At 47.3% G+C, this 13,834-nt stretch overlaps 1 protein-coding gene across 1 annotated transcript in view; it reads left to right on the forward strand.

Annotated features, from left to right (window-relative positions):
* The first annotated feature begins 6,745 nt into the window (after positions 1-6,745).
* LOC144164403 (uncharacterized) overlaps positions 6,746-13,834 on the forward strand; it is a 78,384-nt gene continuing 71,295 nt past the window's right edge. The window contains exon 1 of the mRNA XM_077694922.1: positions 6,746-7,972. Coding sequence (XP_077551048.1) covers positions 6,746-7,972 — 1,227 coding nt within the window. The remainder of the gene's footprint in view (positions 7,973-13,834) is intronic.

Raw genomic sequence — 13,834 nt, forward strand, 5'->3', positions numbered from 1 at the left:
TATCGGAATCTGCAGTAGGCGAAACCATTATCAAAGCACCAAACACAAGGTAAGAGCTTTTTGCAGGTCTTCACTGTCTAGCATGAGTAATCAGGCGTACGGATATTAAACTTCCCAGTGCGATATCTGAAAGTTAGGATGCGCAAAAAGAATTCTGACAAATTAAACTGTGCAGAAAAACTTTTGCATCTAACTTCTCAATATAAACATGCCTGTTAACTGCCGCCCCTACAAACTTAATTATTAATTTTAGTTAGGTAAGCCACAAACGTCAATAATTACCCCCTAATTCTGTGTCGTTCTGGGCGCATAACTTCACTGTAGCGGTGCTCGTTATGTACATTTGAGCACCTAAATTAAAAAACAACCTGTCGACCTCAATTTGATCACCCCGTATAAACCACTTGGTTTTCGAAGCCTTCGTCAGACGCGCCATCCAGGGTACGGCGGGCTCTTCTTAGGTGCGTTATCTCGCTGCGCCGCCTGATTCCGGCAGTCAATTGACATCAAAGAGCATTGGCCGTCACAGCGAGCTACGATGACAAGGGAGGCCCCAAAGTGCTCGGCAGTTGATGAATTCCGGGAAGATGGCCCTTACGCGCCACACTTGAATGGCGAAGCGGTTGCAGGCGGGTGCGCTCCGACACGCGGTGAAATTTAAATATCGTTGTTTCTTTGCATATTTGCGGTGCTAGTAATTATTGACGAGAAGGAGGCATCGAATAGGTCGTCGTCTTTATCGCGGAGAGTTGTTGATGCAAAGTCATGCTCAGCATTGCAGACGTCCACCAGCTCTTCGTCGTCCACTCGAGGAAGTGGTGGCGAGGCCTGAACGCCGTCTCGGAAATTATTGACACAGTCGCAGCGGTGTCTCCAACTATCCATAATGGCTTCCAGAGAGTGCGACGGCTGCTGGGGCCTCCCAAGAGCACAACGTCTTTTCAACATGAGCATTAGCGCTGGAGTTTTTCTACATGCGCTGTAGAGATTGGCGACAGCGCTGGAGCTTGTTTTTCTTGCTAAAGCCACTGCGCGAGACGGAGACTTGGCGGTCGCCGCGATGCACGGGCTAACGAGCGCTCGGCATTTCCTAGGTCAACGGGAATTGTGCCAGTTTGTTTTCTTTGTATTTTTGCTAAAGCCATGCGCGTGCCGGGGTCGCCCGGTGGTTGCCGGGGTGACGCACTCGCAAGCATTCGGATTTTCTTGGGTTCTTGTTCCTGCAACACCGAACTTGCGACTTGTACAAAGGCTCCACTGGTAATACAAGTCCAATTCACTCAAAAAAGCTTCGGGTTCTCTGTATAAGACGTTTGGCGCACGAACAAAACCTTGAACCTAGCGCCTGAACCACGCTCAGAAATTGCTGCGGTTCTGTTCTTCTCCAATTTTATACAACCCCAGTCCTGTCGCCAGCGGGAAGAAGGTGAAGTGAGAGTTTTTGCGGGAGTCGTCTTAAATAGTGCGCAGTAAAAATATCCTCTGCAAAAGCTAAATTGTCCTTAGTTTTTCATGGCCTGAATTGTAAAAGGCTTCGTGCGGTCGGCAAAGTTGGGGAAAACGCCAAGCAGGATGGAATCTGCAAAATCCAAAAATTGTGCTTTGCCTGATGAAGAGATTAAGATTGGTAGTAACATAGAGGTGGTAGTTAGGTAAATATGGGGGTGTCTGTTGAATAATTCCTTGTTCCCGTGTTCAGTGCAATGGTTTACGCAGTTGACTCAAACGTGATCTTCTATATTGGAACAGAAGTCTGCGTTACCGGACTCGTCATCATCGAAGCCGCGCCCTATTCTGGGAAATGCGTAGGTAATTTTAATTATAGGAGTGGCAGTCTTACCAACCATCATATTCACTACTCAGTTCCGCTATCTTGGAACGAGTGCGATAGGCTTACTTACCAAGAAGTTCTCTTTGGTTTACGTGTTGATTCCAAGTGGCACCATCCTTCATAGTGTGACTGCTTTCATTTCCACGTGGCTGCTTTCATTTCCACAATCAACTTCCAATTTTTTGTCTGTTTGTGTTATGGATTTCCTTCTCTCCTCCTTGTTTTTCATTCTAGGGTATATTCATTGTTCTTCTAAATAAACCTCAGTTGGCAGTTCTGCGCAGTGTTTGTCTTTACTCCCTGTCGTATCGTTTTTTGGCGCTGTTTTTTCTAAGTGGCATCATGCACCATCTAGCCCGTCTCAGTTCACTTGTGCAGTTCTGAAACTATTCCTCTGTAAAGGCGATCCTGCGATGATATTCAGTATATTCAGTCGTCACGATTCCGGTACTACTACATTTGCAGTCCTTCAAGGCCATGGGAAAACAATATTCTCTTTCACATCTTAGAACCTTCGGCCACGAATTCACTATTGTCCTGGTTAAAGCGGCTTCAGAACACGGCGAGCTTCATTAGGTGATGCGAATGGGAAAGCTTTCTTTGGTAATTCTGAAATGGTCAATCATTACGTTAACACGCGCCTAAGTAAGGTAAGACAGGTGAACTACCCCTGACTGCTCTAACGTTTTCGATACTAGTCAAGATGTGGCGAAGATCGCGTGAGATGTTGTAATGCAGAAGGGTAAGTGCAGAATTCGTACCCGTGTCTGCTCGATATATTCAAAAATCCATCGACAATTCACGAAAGCAAATAAAGGCATAAAATTTAAGTTCAGAATAAGCGAGAAGATTTGGCCTGCTTTCACACTACCCACGAGATCTCTAAGCATCGCTGCTTCTTATGAAATATTCATTACATATAGGCTCCTTAAATGTGACTTTTGATAATATACCTAATAACGTGTTCAAGTTTGTCAATTCCTCTTTTGAGGCGAATGGAAAACTATGTTTTACACTGGTTTCATTTCTGTAGCAATCCTCGGAAAAAGCCTTCGTCTCGCCGATGGTTAGAGTAACGTTTGGTAACTATAACATTGGTTGTAAATACGTAACAGGCAATGTGAAAATCTAAATTGGTTATTGTCACAGTAGAATTCACCTACTTGGCATCGTCAGAAATAAATGGGTATTGATTGACCTATTAAATGTATGTTTGATCAACTGTTTGCGCAATCTTGTTTAGTTTACGGCCACATGAGATGATGATCGATTTTAAACCACGTTGTGACAGTTTGTTTTCCGCTAATGTTAAAAATTTGGGTAAGGACTTAGAAATCTGTGCACCATTACAAGCGGTAAAGTACCATTTAAGGGGGAAAAAGGTTTGACTTGAAAAGCGGATTGTCAATTGGCGACATGTTGAAACCGTAACCAGCTTCAAGCGCTTATAAAAATAAAGCCCTTCGATGAGTTATAGTACTTTCACAATACCACATAAGAGAAAGTTGTGTCTTTGTTTCGAAGTGCGGCGGATATGTTTTTACTGTATCTTTTATGCATAGTTCCTCATTAAAATATACACAAACAAAACGTGCCACACGTGCTTAATTTTTGCGTTTCGTTTCCTTTTATGTAGTGGACAACGGGACGGCATTGCTATGTTACGTGCTGCAAAAACCATGTATTCTTCCACAAATTATTCGGCACCTCAGTTCCTCTTCCAGACGGGATACCTTGCGGATCAGGTGGGAACTTGGTATGTGCTAAAGTATGTTTTAGACGCCTGAAAACTCTAAGAAATGTTTTTTTATGGTATCGTTTTTACTTTTGGTATACAACACCCTAAAACAGAAAACGATGTTTCGTATTTGACTACAGTTTTACTACACTCTAGATGTTAGAGTTCCTGTGTGCATACATATATCTTAAAATATTGGAGGTCCTGAACTGTGTACCTTAGCCCCACTCTTTGTTTTATGATAGGCAATAAAGCAAAACACACAAAGAGTCAAGTTGTAATAGTTCATAAACCCGGTACAACTATTGTTCTCAAAATACAAAACTGCTACTTCCGTTGAAGGTGGAGCCCCACGGCAATGAGTAGCATTGATCCCATTATTATGCTCTAATGATAGCTCTCAACCCTTTGACTAATTGATATTGACACGATCTTGATGGATGGAATGGGTTTATTTACAGTGGTGTGGCCCGGGAAGAGCCAAGCGAACAGATCAGGAAGCGGTCGGCACAGTCGCCACCTCAACCTCCTCTTCTACCCACACCACCGTGGGCTTGGCCAATCCCTTTCCATTAGAAACCCGGGAGACAATGTCCTTCGAAGAAACTGCGCTGTAACACTTCCCGAAGCGAGACGAAGCTCACTGAGCCAGTTCAAGTTGTCGGGGTTGGCAAGGCTGCAGGCAGGCGACGTGAACAACTTGAGTTTTGCGGGATCGGCGATCTTGTGACATCACTTTAGCGTCATTACTAAACAGCGCTACAAAAACACGCACTTTAGCTGAGGTACACAGGACGAGCGCTGGCTTTCAACTGAGCTTTTATTGAAAAAACACATATTTATACCCCCCACCTAAACACACGTGCTATCAATACACACAACAAAACAAGTGATTCATCATATCGGTGCTATGACGCGCCACACACGCTCTACAAATTTCTAATAAGAACACACGCACTTGACATGATAATAAGCCCTCTCAAGCCTTGACACACGTGTTGCGCCCCCAGATTACTTTCTATGTTGCGTTCCTTCCCTCTTGTAAAAAATCAAGTTCCTTGGCTGACAGAGCAACCGAAGGTACGCTGACGCATTTTCCCCCCAACCTAGCTATTTTCGCTGCCTCCACTATCTCCCTTGCCATCTGGTCACTGTGGCGCTGAATGACTTCGCATTTGTCGAACATGGGAATGCACTTTCCGGTGGTGTCTTTGCAATCTCGGCAGCGAATGCCTAACTGCCCTTTGACACTTGTTCCTACGTTGTTGCTATGCTCCCTGAACCTTGTATTAAGACACCTACCCGTCTGCCCCACGTACTTTTTTCCGCATGGCAAAGGAATCTCATAGATTACCGACTTTGCGCTTGGGACGAACTTCGTTTTGTGCTCAATGGAACAGTTGTGGGAATCCTTGCTTGGGAGGTACGTCTTTTTGCAAAGGGCCCCCAGTTTGAGAGGGGCAGAAAAAAACCACTTTTACGTCAGCGGCATTCCTTATTTTTTTTCAGCCTATGGGCTATATTATGTATGTATGGAATCACTGCAACATTCCTTTTTTCTTTTTCCTTTTCTACCATGTAGAAACCCCCAACTTCGACTTCTTTCGTCTAGCCATCTGGCAACACTGTATATCAGCCTCGAGCTCGCTGTGTAGGCAGCAGCACTATCCACATAGGTTTAGTCGTTGTTTGTTCCTCACAAGGGTGTGGTGTCGCTCTGTCTGGCGTCTTTCAAAGTTTCATTATTTTGGTGCCGAAAACGCGGAAAAGTAACTACGCTTACCGTGAAACAACGAGGCTATCGGGCGGCGACGAGACGACAAATCCAAGGACATGGTGAGCCGACATAGACTTGGAAGTGAAACGCGAGTTGACTCTGTCGCGCCCACGCACGAAGCCTAAAGACGCCATCCCAACGAAGCCGAAGAACCAAACGAAGCCTACAACGCCACAACGGGGCTATGGAACGGCTCAAACAGAAAAGAGCAGCATTGCGAACTCAGGTGACGAAACTGATTTGCGAAGCGAATTTAGCGCTTGAAAGCCACGCAGAAGAAAAGGCCCTAAACGTTCTAACTGCTAGGCTTAGCGCCCTGAAAATAAAACTAAACGAAGCGGATGCCGCCATTGAGCCACTTGTGTTGGAACACGAAGCCGCGCAGAACTACGCCAGCACCATAGAATACGATGACTCGATCGTCACGTGCATAGCGAGGCTCGGCCAGGAGGCCCAAGAAGCACAAAAGGCAAAAATGAAAACGGAGAGCGACGCAACGCCGCCGCCGCCTTCCGACGGTAACCGGAGCTCTGCGCGTTCGAAGGTGAAGTTGCCGAAGCTCGCCCTACAACGATTTAGCGGCGCTGCCACCGAGTGGCAGCCGTTCTGGGAGCAGTTTCGGCAGGCTATTCACGACAACGAAGCTCTTTCAAACGCGGATAAGTTCTTGTACCTACAGAGAACGCTCACTGGGAAAGCTGCATCTGCGGTAGCTGGGATACAAGTGACAGGAGCGAACTACGCCAGCGTCATCGAGCTTTTGAAGGAGCGTTTTGGCCGCTCGGATGTGCTTATCCAGGAACATCTCACCCAGTTACTGGACTTGCCTACCATACGAAGTGAAAATGTGGTTAACAGCCTACGTCGCCTCTACGATCACTTGCAGCGCAACATGTCAGCGCTGACGGCTCTGGGTGTGAACAGCGAAAGCTACGGAGCGATGCTTTGCTCCGCGCGGCTGCGAACGCTGCCAAGTGAACTTGTCATCGAACATCACAGGCGTCGTTCCGCAGTCAAGGAAGACAACGGATTGCGCATAGAGGGCTTGCTTGATTTCTTAAAAACCGAAGTGGAAAGTAGAGAACAAGCATTGCAAGTTGGCCGACAAGAACGAAAGAACCCCAGTACGAAACCTCGTTTCGAAAATGAAAAGACCAGAGAGTGTAAAGCTTCACTGTATTCGGGAAGTGGGTCGCGGCATATGGATCCATGCGCATTCTGTGCTGCGAAGAACCACGGAACGAAGGAATGTCAAGCCCCACTTTCTCTGGAGGAAAAGAAGAAGACCCTTCGGGATTCCGGTAGATGCTTCCGCTGCGCTGTCAAAGGCCACACTTCGAGACAGTGTAACAACAAAAGCGTCAGGTGCAAGAATTGCCGCAAGAGGCACCTGACTCAGATGTGCGACCCTGGGTGGAAGAAAAGTGAGAACACAGCAACAGAGCTGCACTCCGCTACGGGCAAGAAGAACGACAAGGCGTCTTCCGTGCTTCTCCAAACGGCCCAAGTCTGGGCAGAAGGACGTCAGCGAAGAGCACTGGCCCGCCTCCTGTTTGATGGAGGTAGCCAGCGTACCTTTGTGACCGAAGAACTTTCTCGCGAACTGCAGCTGGAGGTTCTTGGGGAAGAGGACGTCACGATATACGCCTTCGGAGGAGCCGGAAACATCATCAACGAAAAACGCAAGCGAGTGCGACTTTGGCTCAGGAGCCAATACGACCGAAAGGAGCATTCCATCGAAGCTCTAGAAATACCAGAGATCTGCACTGACCATCTCATTCTTCCTGAGCATGTCGTTCATGAAGCCAAGGCGAAGATACGGGAACTGGCTGATGTCACCGTGCCCCCAGCCCACTTGGCAAGAACTGGCATCTCCATTCTCGTTGGAGCTGACTACTACTGGACTCTCGTGTCTGGAGACATGCAGAAACTGCAGGGAGCTCTGGTTGCGGTCAACACTGAGTTTGGGTGGACACTTCAGGGACCAATTCCCCGCAGCAGCTCAACTGCCTGCTGTTCGACCGCTGCTGTTCTCCGGACCCACGTGTGTGGAGAAACGCAGAGCCTGTCCGCCGAACTCAGGTCCTTTTGGGAGCTTGAGAGTATGGGCATTACCGAACCAGTCGCCCAACAAAACGAAGAGGACCATGTTGTCAAGCAATTTACATCCTCCATCAAGCTCATTGACGGACGCTACGAGGATGGACTGCCTTGGAAGCAAGTGAATTTCCAATTAGCTGACAACGAAGCTGTAGCAAAGAAGCGTTTGTTCAACCTCACTGAGAAGCTGGTGAATGATGAACGGATGATGACTGAGTACGATGAGTCGATACGTCAGTACCTACATCAAGGATTTGCGGAACGAGTACCAGCAGAGGCTGACGTCAAGCCCGAACGACGAATGTACTACATGCCACATCGAGCAGTCTTCAAACCTGACAGTCTTACGACAAAAATTAGAGTCGTGTTCGATGCATCGTCCAGTGATGCAGGGTGTGCTTCCCTAAATGAGAGTCTGGAGGCAGGACCCAATTTGAACCCGGACCTTCTGAAGGTACTACTGAACTTCAGGATTCATCGCATCGGCCTGACTGCTGACATTGAAAAGGCGTTCCTGCAGATTTTGGTGCGCCCTGAGGATCGCGATGCTCTGCGATTCCTTTGGTATGAGCGTATGCCAACAAAGAGCGACCCAAGCCCACCGATGGAAGTCAGGAGAATGACAAGGGTGCCTTTTGGAGCGACAAGCAGCCCATTCATTCTCGCCGCCACTTTGCGTCATCACTTGTCGAAGGCGGACAGCCACCCCGAGACGACAAAAAAAGATCGCGGAAAGCCTCTACGTGGACGATCTAATCACCGGAACGGAGTCTGAACAAGAGGCGGAAGATTTCTACCGTCGAGCCCTCGAGGTCATGAATCTTGCGAGCATGACACTACGGAAGTGGAGCACGAATTCGAAGACATTGCAACGATTGCTGGACAATGACAGGACAGGATGTGGCGAGAGCCATGTTGAATGCCCCACGGCCAGCTGCTCACGGGTCTTGGGACTCGTGTGGGACAAGGAGCAAGACTGCTTGGCCTTCTCTTTAAATGCCGTCCTGGACTTCTTGGATCAGAATAGCAATACAAAACGCTTCATCCTCCGGGCATCGGCGCGCATTTATGACCCGCTTGGACTCATTTCCCCAGTAACAGTGACCGCGAAGTTGCTGTTTCAGACACTCTGGGAACGGGGACTCGAATGGGATGCCCCCCTACCTGAAGACGTACAGACAGCTTGGAAGCAGTGGCACACACAGATGCATCATTTAATGGAGGTCACAGTACCCAGAAGATACAGTGGTCTCAAGGACGGCCAAATTGACGTCCACATTTTCACGGATGCAAGCCCCAAGGCATACGGAGCTGTAGCGTACTTGTGCGGAACAGGAACAAGCGAATCGACCGTGACTTTGGTTTTATCGAAGTCACGTGTGGCGCCAATCAAGAAGCTTTCTCTTCCAAGACTGGAATTGATGGGAATGCTGGTGGGTGCCAGAATGAAGGAATATTTGTCCGAATTTTTGAGCCTACCAGTTGCGAGGTGGTACATGTGGACAGATTCTAACGTTGCACTACACTGGGTCCGAGGGTCAGCGCGACTCTGGAAACCCTTTGTGGCCAATCGAGTGCTGGAGATACAACAGCGAACTGATCCGGATACGTGGAATCACTGCCCCGGAGCGGAGAACCCAGCTGATTTCCTGACGAAAGGAGTGTGCCCTAAGGCCCTCAAGGAAAACATGGTTTGGTGGAATGGACCAAGCTGGCTTGCTGAACCACCTGCGGCCTGGCCAAGACATGAGGATGTCGAACTGACTGAAGCAGAGGAAGAAAGAAGACCAGTTCGCGTTCACAACGTAACAGTCGAAGAAACGGTCTTGACAATGAAGCAGTACAGCTCCCTTTTTAAGCTTGTTCGAGTTGTCGCGTGGGTGCAACGTTTCTTGCATAACTCAAGAAACCGAAACGAGAAGCACACGGGACATCTGACAGCAGACGAGATCGCACGAGCTCAGACGCTTGCGATAGCGCAGGTGCAGCGCGAGGCCTTCCCCGAAGAGCTGCAATGTATTCAAAGGTCAACCCGCTTGGCAAGCAACTCTCCTTTGCATGACCTGGATGTCTACTGCGACCAAGACGGAATATTAAGGGTCGGAGGACGTCTTGACGACTCCGCCCTCTCCTACAGCACGAAGCATCCGATCATTCTCCCTGCGGGCCATCATTTCACCGAGCTCCTGATATGCGCCACCCATCGCCGACTTTTACATGCTGGCGCACTTGAAACGCTCACGGAGCTCAGGGAACAGTACTGGGTGGTTCGTGGAAGACAAATGGTCAAAAAGGCCTTGAAGAAATGCTTCACGTGCAACCGTTTCAACAGCCGCGCTGCAACCGAACCAGTAGCTCCTTTGCCACGTGACAGGGTGACTCAGGCTCCACCGTTTGAGGTGACTGGCCTTGATTTCGCAGGACCATTGAATACAAAGGATCAGGGCAGGAGCAAAACGTCATACATACTGGTTTTCACGTGTGCGGTTACACGCGCTGTGCACTTGGGGCTAGTGGGTAACATGACTACTTCCAGCTTTCTCATGGCATTCAAAAGGTTCATAGCAAGACGAGGAGTTTGTCGAACCATCTTTTCGGACAACGCAAAAACGTTCAAGCGAGCATCAAAGGATTTGAAGCGACTGTGGGAAACACTGCGTGGAGAAGAAGTCCAGAACTATTTCACGGGTCATCAGATTCAGTGGAAATTCATCGTCGAAAGAGCCGCCTGGTGGGGCGGATTCTGGGAAAGGATGGTGCGGTCTGTAAAGACATCTCTAAAGAAGGTATTGGACAACTGCTACTGCAATTTTGAGGAGCTCACTACGGTTCTGACCGAAATCGAAGCCGTCATAAACTCAAGACCGCTAACCTACGTGTATGCAGAATCGAACGAACCAGAACCACTGACCCCCTCACATTTTCTCGTTGGCAGACGTTTGACTTGCCTTCCCAGTGGGTCTGGTCAGGAAACACACTCATCAACGCAGGATCAGTTGACCCGTCGTTGGCGATACCGGCAAAGGTTGGCTGATCACTTCTGGCGAAGATGGCGACAGGAGTACCTGACTTCTTTGCGCTCCGCGCATTTTGCCATACCAAGTGCATCCAGGGCATTGAGGAAAGGAACTCTTGTGTTAGTTCATGAGCATCATCTGCCAAGACAGCTGTGGAAAACCGGAGTGGTAGATGATGTGCTGGTCGGACGAGATGGACGTGTTAGAGCGTGTATGGTGCGTCTACCAAGTGGAACCATCCTCAGAAGACCTATTCAGCTATTGTATCCTATGGAATGCACCTTAGAATGATCTGAAGCTCATTCCGGGGGGAGTATGTAGAAACCCCCAACTTCGACTTCTTTCGTCTAGCCATCTGGCAACACTGTATATCCGCCTCGAGCTCGATGTGTAGGCAGCAGCACTATCCAAATAAATTTAGTCGTTGTTTGTTCCTCACAAGGGTGTGGTGTCGCTCTGTCTGGCGTCTTTCAAGGTTTCATTATACCACAACTACAACTAAATACAAGTCTCCGGGAGCATAGCAACAACGTACGAACAAGTGTCAAAGGGCAGTTAGGCATTCACTGCCGAGATTGCAAAGGCACCACCGGAAAGTGCATTCCCATGTTCGACAAATGCGAAGTCATTCAGCGCTATAGTGACCGGATGGCAAGGGAGATAGTGGAGGCAGCGAAAATTGCTAGGTTGGGGGAAAAATGCGTCAGCGTACCTTCGGTTGCTCTGTCAGCCAAGGAACTTGATTTTTTACAAGAGGGAAGGAACGCAACATAGAAAGTAATCTGGGGGCGCAACACGTGTGTCAAGGCTTGAGAGGGCTTATTATCATGTCAAGTGCGTGTGTTCTTAATGGGAATTTGTAGAGCGTGTGTGGCGCGTCATAGCACCGATATGAGGAATCGTTTGTTTTGTTGTGTGCATTTATAGCACGTGTGTGTAGGTGGGTGGGGTATAACTATGTGTTTTTTCAATAAAAGCTCAGTTGAAAGTCAGCGCTCGTCCTGTGCACCTCAGCTAAAGTCCGTGTTTTTGTTGCGCTATTTAGTAATGATGGATAACCAACTCTCCCAATACTGCACTTTGCTTGATCACTTTAGCGATTTCGTAATTCAGGCCGCTTAATTTTCGCACAACTACAAACGGGCCTTTATAGGTTGATAAAAACTTCTGACACAATATTGTTTCAGTTCAAGTATTACTTAATATTACGTCAGTTAGCTAGCACACAATGTAGGAAATACTAGCAAAAAATGCGGAAACATCTGGTTGTACGCCGGAATGATTACGAAGCTCTATAGCTTGATTCAACACTTTTGTGTATCTATTCTTTTACGTACTGCCCATCCCGGAGGTGGTTGAGACTGTAAATTTGTCTTTTTATTTTCTGATGTCTACTATTACAGTCGGCTTGAATAAACAAAACAACAAATAGTTGGATAAATGCTCTCATTTTAACCATTATTCGAGATTATGCAGAAAGGCTGCATGCCATTTTGAACATGTCATTCCTTCAACGGAAAGGCCAAAAAAAACTTTTCTCAGGTGCACATAGCTTAGCCTTTACTAGTATATGGTGACGTGTAAGGTCTCGTGCGCGGACCGCTCTCATGTGAAGCAGTAGCAGCTTTCCAATTTGCTGCCGTTGCCCCTAAGTCACGGCAACTTACCATCGTGAAGGATGTACATAAAGAATGTAGCTGAACACACAGACAACCGATTTCAACTAAAAAGTTTAATGATGGTATCTTTCATAAGTTATAACTTCGTTGTGACGAGCTTGTATTTGTTTTTGAGATAAATTTGCCAGATAAATTTTGCGGTTTCGTGGGGATCACTACATAACAATATTGCACTTTTGCGGTGAATACTTCAAACAAGACGTTGAGAGCAGGAATGGTGAACAAGCAATCCAGGTTTTCATAAAAAGTCCCTTATAACTTCCTGTCGTAAGTACTCGCCTTCACGTAGAACAACGTATTTACTATTACCACTTTGCAAATTCTATCTCGGTTGAGAGGAAGTTATTCAGCACTTGTCCAAAATTCTCGAGACTTTGGGCATCCGAAATGGTGTTGGAAATGAGCGACCGGAGCATATTCCTCATTCAGCAGGCGCTGTGTCACACTTAATTTTTAAGAGGTCTCGCTTACAGTGTTGGCATCATCGTTTTCCGGCCTGTAAGGGCTGTCTTCACTCAAGTACTACCCACGTCTCAGGGCTCCTCCTTCGTTTTTCTCTTCCTTAGCCTGGAAATTCTGGTGGAGCCTTTCATACGTGTACGCATTGGTTGATTTCCGCCTGTTTCTGAGGGCTCGGTGTTTTTGGTGGATCTTGATGGGCTTCACTTTCTGTCCTCAACTTCCTCGACTTAGCGATGTCTTCATAAACGTTGTTTCTAATGGGCAGCTGCTTAGAAAGAGTATCCGTGAGCTCAATACTTCTGTGCTATCGGCAATACCAAATATTATGATATTGTGCGCGTCACCACCGGTAATACATTTTCTGTTTAATCGAAGACGCATGATACCATTGGAAAGGCAAGGTACAAAAACAACTTTTTACCTTTTTCGCGAAAACGGCTTTTGCTGTCTTTAAACCCCAAAGTTTTAACAGTATAGTGGGTCTGAAACATGGATTGTCTTGCTCATTTCATTATGCCAGGTACACCCAGAGGAGTGTTGGGACTTAATGCAACGTAATGATTATCTTTAGTGCTCTCTTTAAATACTTTAACGTGGCCAAGGCGTTGTTCACGTGAGAGAGTATTTTGTGGGGGACTGTATGTATTAGGGACATTATTTTGTGCAAAGGGTGCCCTTCGGGCAATATGCCCAAGAAAGTATATTACACTAGAATTTCGATAAACAGAACTTTCTCAAACGGAATGGCCGCTTAATCGGAACTGTAGCCTGGAAGGTGGTTGCTTTTCTATTCACATAAAACGAACAACCTTTCGTTATTAGAAATAAATATTCCGGCTCACCATGCAAACGGAACACAAAATGGAAGTTCTAGTCAAACCCATGGCCCTAAGAATGAGCTTATTCTGGTTTGGGCTGTTTAGTTATTGTTTTTTTAGCTTCGTTGGCCTTGTAGGCCTCTGCTCGTCAATTGGCACTCCTGTTAGCGCGACGAATACAACTTTACAGGTCTTGTTCTAGTCGTTCGGACTCGGTTCGAGTCGCCGAGGTTACAGGGTCGCCGAGCCGCCGAGGCTCCTGTAGCCTTCCTCATGCGATGGATGTACTATTCGTGCTTCATTACCGCGCTGCCGTCTTCAAAATTCGGTGGCTCGTTAGCACTCGCAAAGTCGAGGCGTGATACGTGCACACCATGCACTTAAGTTAGAACAGGAAGGACATCATTCTTGA

The sequence above is a fragment of the Haemaphysalis longicornis genome, unplaced genomic scaffold (genome assembly GCF_048455015.1).
Source record: "Haemaphysalis longicornis isolate Haplotype H1 unplaced genomic scaffold, Haemaphysalis longicornis Haplotype H1 scaffold_13, whole genome shotgun sequence".
NCBI lineage: Eukaryota > Metazoa > Arthropoda > Arachnida > Ixodida > Ixodidae > Haemaphysalis > Haemaphysalis longicornis.